Here is an 18,397-nt window from a genome sequence, read left to right as displayed (position 1 = left end):
AGAGTTGTAAATTAAGAATATTACTTGTATATAATTGTAAAATATTTCTTTTTCTTCTTAATTACACAAGTCTGCATTTGTATGGGCAAAATAAATGAAACGAGACACAGGAAATATGTACTTCACCCTTTTCACACCAATGGAGATGGCTAGTTTGCCTAGGGTAATTGGCAATTATGGTTAAAACACAGAAAAGCTCAACTGTGCTACAAGCAGTTTGTTTAAGATAAGCCAGATTTAAGATTTACATTTGTTGGGGAAAAAAATCTAGATGCTGCAGAATTATTATAATAACTACAGCTCACTTCTTTTGTCATCTACAGAGACTATCGAAAACACAATTCTATTATAGTCACAAAAGAAAATGAAGTTAGAAAAACTGAAAGTTACCTATAAAAGTCTGTTGGGCCTGTGAATTTCCCCCTACCCTCGGGGAACATGAATGAGGATAATTAGATGCATTAGCACCCATTTTCTTCAGTCACTCAGGCATTCCGTCTGCGGGTTCTTCAGAGTATAATCCCAGAGGCCTTTATGAACCTTCAACCCTGGATCCAGCAGCCTCTTTTCATCCATTTCTTGATATGAAACAAAAATAATTTAATTCATTTTTTCAAGCGTATCTCAGATCACACAGTTTTTTTTAAAAAAAAACCTACTGAAAACTGCTTTCATTCACAAATAACAACACGTTGTCAAATTCACATGTCAAATTTTCATAAAATGTAAATCTTTAAGCTTGAATTATGAATCTGTGTTAGCTGCAATTTGAGCCATAAAATGTACCAATTATATACTTTCTAAATCAGTAAAAAGTAACATATCAGACCAATTTAAATATATAGTTACAGGAAGAGTACTTGAAAACACAGGGAAAGTATTTGGACTGAAAATAAATGTTTTAATTTTTGCTTTAAATCCTTAGAGGCAACCACTATTCATTATTATCTAACATTGTAAGCAACTTACAAACATTTAAGAGGTCAATACTGGTACTGCACATACAAAGAATACATAATTGATTAGTTTGTTGTTTTTCTGTCTTAAAATAGAGTTGCTAAAAAATCAATCTTTAATCTGTATAATTAGGCATTTTACTGAAAGAGGGGGGAGGAAAGGTGGACTATTAAAGCCAAATATATGTAAGCTACTTGTTCTATGGTAATTTTGAAAGAAGTTATTATACACATGGCAAGAGACACAAAACAAAAAATTTTATCTATTCGCCCCATAAAGTACTGAAACAAAAATTCTGCTTTCTATTATCTGATATGATGATTTAAATGGACAGGACAGCAGGTAATTCTAACAATTATAGATAAGAGGTAATTCTATAAATAAGAGGTAATTCTAACAATTATAGATTAAATTCTGAACATGGAAACTTAACTCTCAGAGCTGCTAGCAAGAGATATACGCAAAAAAAAAAAATCTAAGAGAGAATAAGATTAATGGAAATACTTCTACATCTTTACACCATCTGGATACATAAAATCTATCTGACTAAATGGGGTAATGGGTTTAAGAAGGGAAAACGTCATTCAAATCTATTATTGGAATTGTTAAGAAACCAGTAGGCAGTTAACCTAGCCTCATAATGAAGAATGAAGTGTTTTAACAAATACAGTGAAAAACACATACACAAATTATCACAAAAGCTCTGCTAGAAACAGAACTGCATCAAGATGCTTGGAATTTATTTTCATCTCTGTTAGTGATACAGCATAACCTTATGAATTCATGTTTAAAAATATTGCTAACATTTGTGTTTTCCTACAATCTTTTACAGACTATATTTATATGAAAATTAATGAATTATTTCGATGGAGTCTCGCTCTGGTGCCCAGGCTGGAGTGCAGTGGTGCAATCTTGGCTCACTTTAAGTTCCAGTCTACCGGGTTCAAGCAAGTCTCCTGCCTCAGCCTCCTGAGTAGCTGGGACTAGAGGTGAGTGCCACCACGCCTGGCTAATATTTGTATTTTTAGTAAAGATGGGTTTTCACCATGTTGGCCAGGCTGGTCTTGAACTCCTGGTCTCAAGCAATCCACCCTCCTTGCCCTCCTATAATCCCTGCTGGGATGATAGGGGTGAGCCATTGCACCAGCCATGAAAATTTACTTTAAGCATATAATTACTACTTACAGCATTCAGGATAAGACTGGGAAACTTACTAACTAGATATAGATATTATGAAAAGTAACAGTAACTCTAATCAAATCATACATAAGCAAATTTCCTATTTGAAACTTATCTGCCTACCTATGAGAACAGTGCCATTAGACATAAGACTTTACTTCAGTGAATACTACTGGAAGTATGAAAGGCTGTGGGCGGCCAGACACATACACAGTGCATTCTGTAAGAACTACACAACAAGGATTCTAAAGGGTTTAATATATGGTCTGCCCTTTGTATTCCATGGGTTCTGCATCCATAATTCAACCAACTGTAGATTGAAAACACTTGGGGAACAAAAAAAGAATTGTTGCAGCTGTACTGAAAATGTACAGACTTTTTTTTCTTAACACCCTAAGCAAAACAGCATAACAACTGCTTACAAAGCATTTACATTATATTAGGCATTATACGTAATCTACAGATAAAGTTAACCAGAGGATGTGCATAGGTTATACGCAAATAGTACACCATTTTATATGGTCCTGGAGATTTTGGTGTCTGCAGAAGTCTTGGAATCAATTCCCCACCAATCCTGAGGGACAACTGTACTATTTTGTAAATATTGCCGAGATAGCGCCACTGCACTCCAGTTTGGGCAACAGAGCTTAACTTCATCTCAAAAAAAAAGGTTAAAAAATGTAATTCTTCCAGCAAAGTTCAACTAAAAATAGGTAAGTAACCAATCAAACCTTTAAAAAAGTTTGATGTGGCTGGGCATGGTGGCTCACACCTGTAATACCAGTACTTTGGGAGGCTGAGGCAGGTGGATCACCTGAGGTCAGGAGTTTGAGACCAGCCTGGCCAATACAGTAAAACCCTGTCTCTACTAAAAATACAAAAAAATTAGCTGGGTGTGGTGGCACATGCCTGTAATCCCAGCTACTTGGGAGGCTGAGGAGGAAGAGTTGCTTGAACCTGGGAGGTGGAGGTTGCAGTGAGCCGAGATTGCACCACTGCATTCCAGCCTGGGCAACAAGAGCGACACACCATCCAAAAAAAAAAAAAAAAAAGAAAGAGAAAAAATTTTAGTTACATCCAGTTTTCAATTCCTAAATACTAGAAATGTAGGAAAAGCTGCTTTTTTGGATAATTCATTTTGAATGTTGTCAATTTTTGCAAAACAAGAATTTTGCAATTTGGAATGTATTCTCATCTCTGTTAGTGACACAGCATAACCTTATGAATTCATGTTTAAAAATATCGCTAACATCTGTGTTTTCCTACAATCTTTTATAGACTATATTTATATGAAAATTAATTATTTAGACAGAGTCTCACTGTGGCGTCCAGGCTGGAGTGCAGCCGTGCAATCTTGGCTCACTTTAACCTCCGTCTCCTGGGTTCAACCGATTCTCCTGCCTCAGTCTCCTGAGTAGCTGGGACTAGAAGCAAGTGCCACCATGCCTGGCTAATATTTGTATTTTTACTAGAGATGGGTTTTCACCATGCTGGCCAGGCTGGTCTTAAACTCCTGGTCAAGACCAGGAGTCTTGCAAAACAGGAACTAAAATTACCTGTATTAATTCCACTTCAAACTTAAAAACCAGTTAAGTCTAACAAATCTTAGTTTTAAAGCTGAGCTCCACAGAAGCTTCAAGATCTTATCAGGCTTTTATAGCGGTTCTTTCAAAGAAAATAAGGGACTGGAGGCCAAGTTTGTGGCCTCATGTACAGGTCAAACCCTAATCTCACTAAGGGTTTACATTTAAAACAAAAAACAGCACAAACAATCCTTTCTCAAAAAAGTTTAAAATATATTAACAAAAATCCAGAATAAAACTATCATGTAAAATAAAAAGCCTTTACCAAAATGAGGGGGTGGGGGGAGACTTTTAAGATGAGCTTGGAATCCGAGTGTAACGGGGGATAGTGAAAATCACACTGAAGTGTTTCTAAAGGTAAGACGGCATGGTGTCACTCCTATGGCTAGGCCTCTTCTCACCTTCAAGTTCCATTATTATTTCTCTTTTTTGTTTGTTTTGCTTATTTCTATTGACTGGGTAAATTCAGTAACATAGCACAGAGTATGCTTATGGCACAAAACAAGGAAGAAAAGAGCCTTGCCTCCAGATGAAGAAAAATCAGAAGCATCTTGAGAAGCGGACAATAATTTACTACTCTTACTTTAACATGTACATGCATGCACACACACGGAATTATTTTCATCTGAGAATCTTGTATCGTTTGTAGAGACTCAAGATGCTACACGCCGAGCATCCCTAACTAGAAAATCCCAAATCTGAAATGCTACAAAATCCAAGACTTTTCGAGTGCTGACAAGATGCCACAAGTGGAAAATTCTGGAGCTGTCTTTTTTGCTTTTTGATGGTTCAATGTACATAAACTTTGTTTCATGCACTATACTAAAAATACTGTATAAAATTACCTTCAGGCTATGTGTATAAAGTGTGTATGAAACATAAATGAATTTTGTGTTTAGACTTGGGTACCCCACCAATCTACCTCATTATGTAGACACAAATATTCCAAAATTGGAAAAAACCCCAAACCTGAAACACTTCTGGTTCCAAGCATTTCAGATAAGGAATACTTGACGTGTATTACAATGGTTTAATCCTTAAACCATGTCAAAAATCCCTTTTTTTAAAAAAAAGCTCTGGTAAGGGAAGAACACCAAGAAAAAAGAAAATAAAATTTAAAAAGCTCTAATGATGAGCAAAATTAGATATTCAAAAGCAATTATACAGGAGCTTATGACATCAACGGCCCCACTGGAGAAACAAGAACAAGTTGCAAACACTAGGAAAGTCAGAGGCTGAGCTAAGGATGTTTGGCCATTTGTTGCTACAATAAGCAGTAGTAGCTGCTGGGACAGCTGGGGTTTCACGAACTTAGAGAGGTGGCCTGAAATATAAGTGTCTTTGGGATTTAGGGAAAATCTCTTCCTGTTAGCTCCTGGTTAATGGAAACTCCCTTCAGGATGAACTGATTGGGGGACATCCATATATTCTACTGGAGCTTTATCTACTAAAATAAACACAGACCTTGGAAGGGAAGGGAAGTGGGGGAGGCAGATTTCCTGGATGAGATGTAACTCTTGAGTTTATCCTGTGTCCCCCCCCCGTTCCAGAGCCTGATGGGTAACCCTGACTATAGTTCTAGTACTGCAGCAGTATTTCTTCTCAAAATTCTCAGAATTAATTCAGGGATTAATGTCACTACTTCTCAGGTAACCAAAATCCTATGTCAAATGGTGCTATTACGTTATTTATTTCTTATTAAACCATCACTTGTAGATGTTGGAAATGAGAACTTGTCTCAGTCTAATCTCTCCAGCGATGTGTTCTCTCCAGGCAAGCCTGGTCCCTCTTCTACAGACATCCAATTTTTGTGTGATGTAAAGGAGAGAGGAACAAGGAGAGGGGAGAAGGGAGGAGGAGGTCTACAGGACTTGGAGAGGCCCAGAAGATGCAAATGACTGATGAATCCTTTTTCTAGAATCACCATTCTGGGGGACTCCCTCTTAACAGCACATGATCAATCCCAATCAGATGATGCTGACTGTCTTAAACTAAAATAAGCTCCAGTGATCACGGCAGACCCAACTGGGGGGTGGGGACGGGGAATCATGTTGAATACAAGAGACACTAAACAACCCATGAGACATTTTTTAAAAAAGATAAGTCAACTTTCTCCTCCCTAACCCACCCCCCGCACTCCAGCCCCAGAAAGAAAGCCCTAGGCCAGCATTTTCCAAAGAGCTTTCCCAAAGTTTAGAAAATGTAGGATTAAAGAAAGCCAAATAGGTTTCTTTACTTCAGGACATTTGAGCACCTTCAGAGTGCTGAGGTTCATTGTAAAGAGGGAGTACGCAGCATGATCTAAAGAAGCCCTGCTGCCCCCACAGGGCACAAAGGAATGAACTTGCATAATACACTCAGGAAAATGCTGATCTTTGCCATAGAAACACTTTTTACTGCTTCATGTAATAGAAAGAACTGTGGGAGTTAAAAGTATCTAGGATTTGGTTATCTCTGTACCACTAATTTACCATGTATGTAGGACACATCACATGTAATCTCTATGGGCCTCAGTTCCTGTATCTGTAAAATAATAACGTTGAAACAGAGATCCAAAAATTTAATGAAGTTGTATGGTTTATTAATTTAGGAAATACGGATGGGGAAGGAAGTTCGTTCGTTCTTCATTTTTTTTGAGATGGACTCTTGCTCTGTCGCCCAGGCTGGAGTGCAGTGGCGTGATCTCAGCTCACTGCAACCTCCGCCTCCTGGGTTCAAGTGATTTTCCTGCCCCAGCCTCCTGAGTAGCTGGGATTACAGGCATGTGCCACCATGCCTAGCTAATTTTTGTATTTTTAGTAGAGACGGGGTTTCACCATGTTGGTTAGGCTGGTCTCGAACTCCTGACCTTGTGATCTACCTGCCTCAGTCTCCCAAAGTGCTGGGATTACAGGTGTGAGCCACCATGCCCAGCCCTTTTTTTTGAGACAGGGTCTTGCTGTGCTGCCCAGGCAGGACTGCACAGCTCACTGCAACCTCCACCTCCCAGGCTCAACCAATCCTCCTACCTCAGCCTCCTGAGTACCTGGAACTACAGGCGTGTGCCATCATGCCCAGTTAATTTTGTGTGTGTGTGTGTGTATGTGTGTGTGTGTATGTGTATGTGTGTATGTATATATACATACACATATACACACACACACATATTTTATGTATATATTTTTTTTGGTAGAGATAGGGTTTTGCCATGTTGCCCAAACTGGTCTTGAACTCCTGAGCTCAAGTGATCTGCCCATCTTGGCTTCCCGAAGTGCTGGGATTACAGGTGTGAGCCACCACGCACAGCTGGAAGGTATTTCTGTACTAAACGTTAATCTACAGATGGGGAAAAAAAAGGCACCTGAATTTCTCATTTTAAACATATTTCCCTTTCAGTCTGACTTTAGGCACAGGACAAGAATGTGGGGCAAATGTGAATATAAATAACAATTAATGGCCTGGCTCACTGGCTCATGCCTATATTACATCTATATTCCCAGTGCTTTGGGAGACTGAGGCAGGAAGATTGCTTGAGGTCAGGAGTTAGATATCAACCTGGGCAACAGTGTGAGACTCCGTCTTTACAAAAAAAATTTTTTTTTTTTTTTTTTTTTGAGACGGAATTTCATTCTTATTGCCCAGGCTGGAGTGCAATAGTGCAATCTCAGTTCACTGCAACCTCCACCTCCTGGGTTCAAGCAATTCTCCTGCCTCAGCTCCCAAGTAGCTGGGATTACAGGCATGTACCACCATGCCTGGCTAATTTTGTATTTTTAGTAAAGACAGGGTTTCACCATGTTGGTCAGGCTGGTATCGAACTCCTGACCACAGGTGATCCACCTGCCTCCGCCTCCCAAAGTGCTGGGATTACAGGTGTTGAGTCACTGTGCCCAGCCAAAAAATATTTTTACATATATACATACACACACACACACACATTCACAGAATTAGTCAGGTGCAGTGGTAGGTGCCTATGGTCCTAGCTACTTGGGAGCCCGAGGCAGGAAGATTGTTTGTGCCAGGAGTTCGAGGCTGCGGTGAGCTATGATCACACCACTGCCCTCCAGCCTGGGCAAAAGAGTGAGACTTTCTTAAAAATAAAAACAAAAAACCCAAAGAAAAACCATAATGAAAGAGAAATGTAAAACTATATTAATACTTCACTCCCGTCAAATCTAAGGTAACACCACTGCTACAGACCACAGGCATTTGGACTCCCCATGTAATGAAAATTAACAAAGGGACAAGCAGATTTCCCAGAAAAAGCTTTTATTCTGGGGCTTGTCCTACTGTGCTAGAGCGTAAGGGAGACAGACAGCAGAGGCTGGTTCCCTGAGAAGAACCAGTAAGGATTTTTTTTATTAGGCAAAGTGCAGGAATTGACATCAGGGGTAAGGTATGCAGGCTGGGCTGGGCTAAGCATGTGAGGGGTAGAGTATGCAGGTTAGCAAGGCTGGTTGTGATGGTTATCTCGAGTATAGGTTAACTGGTGGTCTGTCTGGCTGGCAAAAACAAGGTTGGAAACCAATTGTTCAGCATTCCTTCCAGAGGTGAGACACTCAACAACCTTGGTTCGATTTTGGATCTCCTAAGGCCAGTTTCTGGAGTTCTTTAAGCACAAGGTACGGTTAAACATTATGAGAGCATAGAAGAATGGCTATTTTCTTTGTATGACTAAAGCCTCTGGATTAGTGGGTATAGCGCCAGTCAGGCAGTGGTGTGGGATTTATGATTAGTGGGAATGTACGAAAAAATGCTAGTGGGGGTGAGCTGAAGCCAAGCCTCATCCCTATTCTGTTTTGTTTTGTTTTGTTTTTTTTGAGACGGAGTCTTGCTCTGTTGCCCAGGCTGGAGAGCAGTGGTGCGATCTTGGCTCACTGCAAGCTCCACCTCCTGGGTTCACGCCATTCTCCTGCCTCAGCCTCCCAAGTAGCTGGGACTACAGGCGCCCACTACCATGCCCAGCTAATTTTTTTGTATTTTTTTTAGTAGAGACAGGGTTTCACCATGTTAGGCAGGATGGTGTTGATCTCCTGACCTCGTGATCTTCCCGCCTCGGCCTCCCAAAGTGCTGGGATTACAGGCGTGAGCCACCGCACCCGGCCCCTGTTCTGTTCTTAATATGATGTATTATTCAAACCAAGAAGCTTGAGAGTGAAAAGGGGTACATACCAGAGGGGATGCCAGAACATGAGTCGCCCAGGTCTGACCAGGCAAAGTGGGATGAATGGTCATACCTATAGCTAAATCTCACATTTCCAGAGTAGCTTAGAAATAAAACAAAGTTTTGGACCGGGCGCAGTGGCTCACGCCTGTAATCCCAACACTATGGGCAGAGGCGGACGGATCACGAGGTCAGGAGATCAAGACCATCCTGGCTAACATGGTAGAACCCTGTCTCTACTAAAAATACAAAAAATTAGCCGGGCGAGGTGGCGGGCACCTGTAGTCCCAGTTACTCAGGAAGCTGAGGCAGGAGAATGGCGTGAACCAAGGAGATGGAGCTTGCAGTGAGCCGAGATCGCGCCACTGCACTCCAGCCTGGGCGACAGAGCGAGACTCCCTCTCAAAAATAAAATAAATAAATAAATAAAAATAAATAAAACAAAATAAAACAAAGTTTTAAAAGAAACAAAGGGCCGGGCGTGGTGGCTCACGCCTGTAATTCCAGCACTTTGGGAGGCCGAGGCAGGCGGATCATGAGGTCAGGAGTTCGAGACCAGCCTGACAAACATGGTGAAATGCCGTCTCTACTAAAAATGCAAAAATTAGCCAGGCGTGGTGGCACGCGGCTGTAATCCCAGCTACTCAGGAGGCTGAGACAAAAGAATCGCTTGAACTCAGGAGGCAGAGGTTGCAGTGAGCAGAGACCACGTCACTTTACTCCAGCCTGGGTGACAGAGTGAGGCTGTGTCTCAAAAAAAATAATAAAGAAAGAAAGAAAGAAGGCCAGGCATGGTGGCTCACATCTGTAATCCCAGAACTTTGAGAGGCTGAGGCGGGAGGATCACTTGAGCCCAGGAGTTCTGAGACCAGCCTAGGAAACCTAGTGAGACCCTGTTTCTACTAAAAACTAAATAAGAAGGCCAGGCACGCTGACGCCTGTGATCCCAGCACTTTGGAAGGCCGAGGCGGGTGGATCACAAGGTCAGGAGTTTGAGACCAGCTGGCCAATATGGTGAAACTCTGTCTCTACTAAAAGTACAAAACTTAGCCAGGCATGGTGGCGGGTGCCTGTAGTCCCAGCTACTTGGGAGGCTAAGGCAGGAGAATCGCTTGAACCCAGGAGGTGGAGGTCGCAGTGAGCCAAGATCACGCCACCACACTCCAGCCTGGGCAACGGGGCAAGACTCTGCCTCCAAAAAATAAATAAATAAAATAATAAAAATAACAAAATTTCTTTAAAAAACAAAAAACAAAAACCTAAGTTAACAGAAAATGGCTTCCCTTGTCACCCCTGTCACACCCCAAGCATGTTTTACTTAACATTAACAACACTGAGAGTTTACTATATGTCAGCCTGTTCTTAGAGCTTTCACAAGTATTAACTAATTTAATTATCCCTGTATCTTTTTGACTGATGAGGCTGAGAAGTTAGTAACTTGCCCAAAGTCACAAAGAGCTAGGATTACTTTTGTTTTTTTGTAAACCTTCAGTTCTATTCTTGGATACATTTTAAGAGCAACAAGACAAAAAGAGACTGTGAACAGCAAGCAGAAGCAGAATCAGCAATAAACCCATCTTTTGAGGGTATCTTCAAAAAGAGACGAGATGGGGAGTTCAGAAAGCCACAACCAAGCTAGTATGTCTCTCTGGGGCCACCGAATATAGAGGCAGATGACCTCCACCTAGCACTGAAAACCCTAAAAATACCAAAGACATAAAACAACAATATTTGTGACAGCAGCAACTCACTAAGGAGAAGATGAATTATGATCCATTAAAAATATTAAGACAGAGCTAGTAAGTTGCAGAGGTGGGCCTAGCTTTCAGTTTCTTATATCTATGTGTAATCTTATCTTTGTATTTTTTTCTCTAAATTTTGAAGGAAAAATGTCCAGAGCAGACAAACATAATTCCGCTTCAGAAATGGGAAGTGAATACACACCGGACAGTGTTACTTTTTCTGTTTAAAACAATCACTCACATAAAGTAGAAAATGACTTAACTGAAAGGAAAGCGTATGAAATCAAAGCAAAACCAAAGTGTCTTTCAGAATATTTACAGCTAGAATACATGTTACTTGATGGCAGGATGTCACTTTGTTATGCTTGATCGATCATCCATCCATCCACCCATCTGCCATCTGGCTGCATAAATCAACAGGAATACATCAAGGAAAAAAGGATAGGTGGCTGGGCGTGGTGGCTCATGCCTGTAATCCTGGCACTTTGGGAGGCCAAGGTGGGGGGATCACTTGAGGTCGGGAGGTCAAGGCCAGCGTGGCCAACATGTTGAAACCCCATCTCTACTAAAAATACAAAGTAACAGCCGGGTGCAGTGGTACGCGCCTGTAATCCCAGCTATTCTGGAGGTTGAGGCATGAGAATCACTTGAATCCAGGAGGCGGAGGTTGTGGTGAGCCGAGATCATGCCCCTGCACTCCAGCCTGGGCTACAGAGCAGGACTCCATCACAAACAAACAAACAAACAAACAAACAAACAAACAAAACCCAGACAACAAAACAACAAAGATAGGTTATTCCAGGTGGAACAAAACAGGATACATAAAGAGAAGTAACTCCTGTCCCAGTTAGTGTACCACTCTCAGTTCTCAACCCTACAACTCTATTATCTACTAATACTGAAGCATAATTACTTACATTTCCACTAAACTTTAAGTTTCCCAAGGGTAGGTATTACATTTGTTCATCTTAGAATCCTTACCATTCACCACAGAATACAAAGCAAGCATACGATATTTGAATAAATCAATGTTAGTATTACCATGAATGTTGATAAATATCATGTCCAAGGCCTAAGGGTACGTATGTTGTGAGTATGGGTAGGTATTAGATCAAAAAGCCTCAAATGGCTGGGCACAGTGGCTCACACCTGTAATTTCAACACTTTGGGAGGCTGAGGCAGGAGGATAGCTTGAGGCCAGGAGTTCAAGGCCAGCCTGGGTAACACAATAAGCCCTTGTCTCTACTAAAAACAATTAGGCCATGTGCAGTGGCTCACACCTGTAATCCCAGCACTTTGGGAGGCCAAGGCAGGTAGATCACTCGGGACCAGGAGTTTGCGACCTGCCTGGCCAACATGGCAAAACCCTGTCTCTACTAAAAATACAAAAATGAGCTGGGCGTGGTGGTGCATACCTATAATCCCAGCCACTTGGGAGGCTGAGGCATGAGAATTGCTTGAACCCAGGAGGCAAAGGTTGCAAAAGCCGAGATTGCGTCACTGTACTCCACCCTGGGTGACAGAGTGAGACTCTGTCTGGAAAACAAAACAAAAAACCAATTAGCCAGGCAAAGTGATGCATGCCTGTAGACCCAGCTATTCAGGAGGCTGAGGCGAGAGGATCGTTTAGGCCTAGAGATTGAGGTTGCAGGGAGCTATGAGCATGCCAGTGCACTGCAGCCTGGGTGACAGAGCAAGATCCTATCTCAAAAAAAAAAAAGAGGTAAGCCTCTAATGCCAAAGGTATCGGGTGTGTGTTCAGAACACAATAGAGGAACTACTGGAGCAAAGCACAGATCAGTAGGAGCAAAGCAGCACCATTATACTACCATTACAGAAAGACTATTGGAAGATGATTGATCTATAAAAAGATGCTTGATGCAGAAAGACTTATTAGAGGATTCTTCCAGTAGTCCAGGAAAGTGTTACTAAGGTCCTGGCTTTCTTTATCTCTAAAATGGGGGCAACATAATAGCACCTACTCTACAAGGTTGTTTTAAGAGTTAAAATAATATGGACTGCTGGTCAGGCGTGGTGACTCATGCCTGTAATCCTGGCACTTCAGTAGCCTGAGGCAGGCAGCTCGCTTGAGCTCGGGAGTTTGAGACCAGCCTGGGTAACATAGCAAGACCCCACCTCAGGAAAAAAAAAAAAAAAAATTAAAAAAAAAAGGATAATATGGACTGCCACTTGGAAAGCAGAAACGGGAGTCCATCAAAAGAGAAATGCCTTTTGAGGGACTTGGGCCTGTGCCAGGTCTGACCTGGACTGGACAAACTACATCTTAAGATGTTAAAATATTCTTTTAAAAAAAATTGGTTTCTAGCCATTCAAAGCAGAGAACCAATTCCTGGGAAGTGGTGCACTAAGAATGAATGTGGCTGCACGGTGAAGACACGAATGGGCATCTCCTACTCTGCCACCTTTACCTCAGAGCTCACACTCCAAACGCTTCATCCTGTCCTACAACCTCAGAAGATCCTCCTGAAGCAACAGATGGAAAATGAGAATCAGAGGGCTGAAAAGGTCCCCCCAGAGGGAAGACTGACTCTAGGCCAATGGGTGTCGCTTATTCCTCTTATCTGGGTCTTTGGCAGCGGACCTGAGAAGTGATGCCTACAGCAGCCAGTGCAGAAGCTGCCTTGGCCTGGACATCCCCAAAAGTTTTGTTGTCTTCTAGCAGTGAGAATCCCCCAAAACTGAAGTAGCTCTGGAAGAAGCCTGAAAAGTTTTCCCCAAAAGTCAGGAAAAAGAACCTATAAGCAGAGGGTGAAAAATTATTATGAGGCCCTGCAAGACAGACTGTAGAACTTGCCCAATCAACTCTCATAAGTTGATGGGGCCTGCCATTTGGAGCCTTTGTGTTTACGATATGGAAAACTAGCATTAAACCAGGCACACAACATTTTACTGAATAAAGGAAATCATTGTTCTAACCAGGGACAACTGTTTTTATTGTGGGCTTGACAGTGTACAGAAAGATGGTTCATTCTAGATTTAGAGAGGGTGATAAAAATGAGTCTAGATTTGAGTTTGTTTATTTATTTATTTATTTTTATTTGTGAGACGGAGTCTCGCACTGTTACCTAGGCTGGAGTTGCAGTGGCGTGATCTTGGCTCACTGCAACCTCCGCCATCCGGGTTCAAGCAATTCTCCTGCCTCAGTCTCCCGAGTAGCTGGGATTACAGGCATACACCCCTACACCCGGCTAATTTTTGTATTTTTAGTAGGGATGGGGTTTCACCATGTTAGCCAGGCTGGTCTCGAACTCCTGACCTCAGGTGATCTGCTGGCCTCAGCTTCCCAGAGTGTTGGGATTACAGGCGTGAGCCACCACCCCCGGCCTAGATTTGAGTTTAAAGAGCATTTGCAGAGAGAAATAGAACTGACATCGGAGAATACATTCAAATCAACTGAATTTAAAGGGAAAAAAAGCAATTTCTCCTAAATTCCATTCAAAGCCAAAACATTCAGATTTTCTGACACGAACTTAGCAAATGTTAAAAACACAAGGGGATATTTCTGGTTGATAAGTTACCGTGGGTTCCACTAGCAGAGCAGGAGAAAGAAGCAAATATGCTGGGTAAACTCTATAGTAAACCTGAGACTATGGCTGCACAGACAGAAGAGGAGAACACAGAGCAAAACAGAAACTCAAAGGTTTCCTCATCCAGGGCAGTCTTCACGAGGACGGTTCAAATTCCAAACTGTTAGATCATTAAAGGAATAGGCATGTGAATAGCCCTACGAATTATTAAAATTCTTATAAATGGGAAGACAATAATGGCTTAGGAGTTGAGGTAATTACATAGTAACATTCTATTTTTCTTCACATTACAGGGACTAAGAATCTAAATAAATATGGGGGTGGGGGACCGATTACTTTAAATTTTCAGTGAAAAAGAGTTACAAGCTATATATAATGGCTTAATACTGGCCACTCACTCCATTTTGATGAGCTCCTGCTCATCAGAGTATCTGCTATTTAAAGAATCTTTGTTGGCATGTCAAATGAAAAATGTGTTCCTCCTAAGTTTCCTCTGAAGTCTACACTTAGAATCTTGTATATAGTGGTCCTTGTAAAAAAAAAAAGTACTAGTGGTTGTGGTGATGAACAAGTTTTGAGAACGTTCAGCTATAAAAGACCCTCTCTATAAGAGACATCAACAAGGTCTCTTAGGAAAAACAAGAAGTAGAAAACCAGACAAAACTCTTACTCTTACAAGGATTATTAGAGGGCTTTCTTGTAACTATGATAATTTTTCCTCAACCCCATTGCTTGTCCCGTGCTACCCACTTGTAGCAGAAACACTGGGAGAGGATATTACAGTCTAAATATATCAAAATGAAACAGATATTCTCGGCCCTGTTAAGGCAATGTAAGTCTGCATCTTAAAACACTATTTTTCCTTTGTTTAGGACCCTGTCTTAGTCTGTTTTCTGTTGCTGTAACAGAACAGCATAGACTGGGTAATTTATAAAGAAATCTATTTCTTACAGTTCTGGAGGGTGGGAGGTCCAAGACCACCCCAATATCTGGTGAGGGCCTTCTTGCTGTGCCATAACATGGCTGAGGGCATCACACAGCAAAAGGGCAAGAGCATGTGTGTCAGTTCAAGTCTCTCTTCCTCTTATAAAGCCAGCAGCCCTATTATGATGGCCCCACCCTGATGATTTTATCTAATCCTAATTACTTTCCAAAGGTCCTACATTCCATTGACATACAAATTTGGGGACTAAGTTCCCAACACACAAAATGTGGGGAACAGCAAACCATAGTAGACATCTATAATAAAAAATTAAGATAATACATATGAGGTCCTTATCATAGAACACATAGTGAAGAATGCTCACCAAACTGGTAAGGGGAATGGTGGAGAGGAAGAAGGAAACGATGACTGAGGTCTCTACCTTGCATAACTGGGTGGTTACAATGTTGTAAACCAAGAAGCATATAGGCGAAGCAATTTATGGGTTCACTGAGGGTGATAAATGTAATGGGTTTGAAGTCTGAGAAAGACATATTAAGGGGGCCAGGCACAGTGGCTCAGGCCTGTAATCCCAGCACTTTGGGAGGCTAAGGAGGACTGCTTGAGGCCAGGAGGTCAAGACCAGCCTGGGCAACAAAACAATCCCATCTCTTTTTTTTTTAAAATATATATATATATCAGGGAAGAAACAATTCAAACAGAACATAGAGAAGTCTAAAAACAAAAGTTTTCTAATACGATTAATATCTCATTTCTAAAGGTAATATTCCTTGTATTACAATACAGCATTCTCCCAAGATAATTCATTTACTTTTAAATGAGGGTATTATTTATAAATATCAATGTTTGTAAAAAGATAAATGGAGAGTCTAAGAAATAATGGTGCTTATTTCTTGAGGTGCAGTTATTTCTGGCATAACTTCGCATTACTGAACAGCACCCAGCAAAATATGGGTGATCTCTAACCTCTCTTGAGATCTGAGTCTATGTGTTCTCCTAATAATATAAGTATCACTGTCATATATATCAGTAAGATACTTGGTTATTAAAGTATTGTATTATCTAAGATTTTTAGAGATCATTTCTTAAAACTCAGATTCTCTTTATCAGTTGTCTCATTCTGTCTTCCTTTGGGTTCACTGCACATGTCCCTCTGCCAAGAAAATAACATTTCAGAGGAAAAGGTTATGTCTTCTATGTAGTAATCATTATTGGAATGTCATGTCAGCAGTAATATCTTCCTGACATCTCTCACACCACAAATACAGTATTTTCTAGATTAACAGAATATGTAAATAAATTATCACTAACATTTTTCTATACTTTTCTTTTTTGTTTGTTTTTAAGAGGCAGAGTCTCACTGTGTTGCTCAGGCTGAAGTGCAGTGGCACAACCATAGCTCATAATGCCCAGGCTCAAGCAATCCTCCAGCCTCAGCCTCCCAAGTGGCTAGAGCAGGTGTGTGCCATCACGTCCAGCTAATTAAAAAACCTTTTTTTGTAGAGACAGGGTCTCACTAATGTTGTGCAAGCTGGTCTTGAACTCCTGGCCTCAAATGATCCTCCTGCCCTGGCCTCCCAAAGTGCTGAGATTACACACATGAGACAGCACACCCAGCCCTGTACTTTACTTTCTAGAGCTATCTTACAACAATTGATTTCCTCATATAGGTACTAGGTACTGGTCGAGATAGGCTGTTATCTGATCCCTGAGTTGTCTCCTTGAAAAGCATTTCTTGCTCCTACCTCAGGGCTCTTCCCTTTGCTGTACCACTCTTCTGCAACGTCTTCACATGGTTCATACTCTCATTTTTACTGAAGTCTTTGCTCAAATGCTACCTCTCGGAGAAGACTTCCCTAATTAGACTATATAAAATAACATCCCACTCCATCATTCACTGTCCTCTTTCTTCAGTTTATTTTCTTTGCAGTAGTATTTTTCCACCACTTGAATTTCATTTATTCAACACTAAATCCTTACCACATAATACAGTACCTGGCACTTAGGAGGCATTAAGTTGAAAACTGCTGAATGAAATTAGTTTTAAAAAATAAACATTTAGTAAGGAAAGGCTTATCTGTAATCATTTGTTAAGATCTTGAGTACAAAAACTATTTCTTGGGATCCATATTCCTTCACAGTCTAAGCCTCTTAGAAGATTGTGATTAAAAAATTGGATTAGTACTTGAAAAAAATTTCCTAGAAAAAAGCCTCATGGACCACAGCGTACATATACCCTCAGATATGACTCTGTGGAGATGTTTCCATAAGCAATAAAGTAATTAATTTTTTAAAACAGACTGCTTCCTCATAATTAAACATAGATATGATCCAGAAATACCATTTGTGGATATATACCAAAAAAAGTGAAAACAGGGACTCAAACAGATGTGTACACCCATGTTCACAGCAACATTATTCACAATAGCCAAAAGGCAGAAGCAACTCAAGAGTCCACAGACAGATGAATGGAAAAACAAAATGTGGTGTAGACACAGAGTGGATTATTCAGCCTTAAAAAGGACGGAAATTCTGACACATGCTGAAACACAGATGAACCCTGAGAACATTATGTTAAGTGAAATAAGCCAGTCACAAAAGGACAAATACGGAGTCCACTTATATGAAGTACTTAATCAAATTCATGAGATGGAAAGTAGAAAGATGGTTGTCAGGGGCCAGGGAGTTAGTCTTCAGTAAGTACAAAGTTTCAGTTGGGGAAAATGAGAAAGTTCTGGAGATGGATGGTGGTGATAGCTGCACAACAATGTGAATGTACTTAATGTTGCAGAACTATATATACACTTAAAACTGGTTAAAATGGTAAATGTTACGTACTTTTAAGTGACAACTTAAAAAATGGAAAAAACCTCACAAAAAAACATTAAAACAGAAAAGCAATGACATACCTTCCCTCTCCACTCCCTTTTTTAAACATTCCCCCCAACTTCATGTTCCTTTTAATGACTGGAGTAGGAGTATCTTATATCAGAATGGGAATATATAGTTTACCAACAGCTTTTTCATGTGTTAAGTCATTTTATTCTCACACTACGTCTTCCATGTAGACAGCACAGGCATCATTCTCTATTCTCCAAAATGAGGAAATTAAAGTAGAGACTTTAAAGTGACTTATCCAAAGTCAAAGAGTAAAATAGGCCAGGTGCAGTGGCTCACGCGTGTAATTCCAGCACTTCTGGAGGTCAAGGTGGGTTGATGACCTAGGTCAGGAGTTTGAGACCAGCCTAGTCAACATGGTGAAATGTCATCTCTACTAAAATACAAAAATTAGCCAGGTGTGG

At 40.8% G+C, this 18,397-nt stretch overlaps 1 protein-coding gene across 3 annotated transcripts in view; it reads right to left on the bottom strand.

The window, feature by feature from the left end:
• Positions 1-18,397, bottom strand: part of LOC105467664 (BTB domain containing 7) — a 104,695-nt gene that overhangs the window by 64,244 nt on the left and 22,054 nt on the right. For all 3 annotated transcript variants that reach the window (XM_071099679.1, XM_071099681.1, XM_071099680.1), the window contains exon 2: positions 391-578. In XM_071099679.1, the coding sequence (XP_070955780.1) occupies positions 391-472 (82 nt within the window). In that variant the 5' untranslated portion in view covers positions 473-578. The remainder of the gene's footprint in view (positions 1-390; positions 579-18,397) is intronic.

Source organism: Macaca nemestrina, chromosome 7 (genome assembly GCF_043159975.1).
Source record: "Macaca nemestrina isolate mMacNem1 chromosome 7, mMacNem.hap1, whole genome shotgun sequence".
Classification (NCBI taxonomy): domain Eukaryota; kingdom Metazoa; phylum Chordata; class Mammalia; order Primates; family Cercopithecidae; genus Macaca; species Macaca nemestrina.
This window is presented reverse-complemented; position numbering and strand designations above follow the sequence as displayed.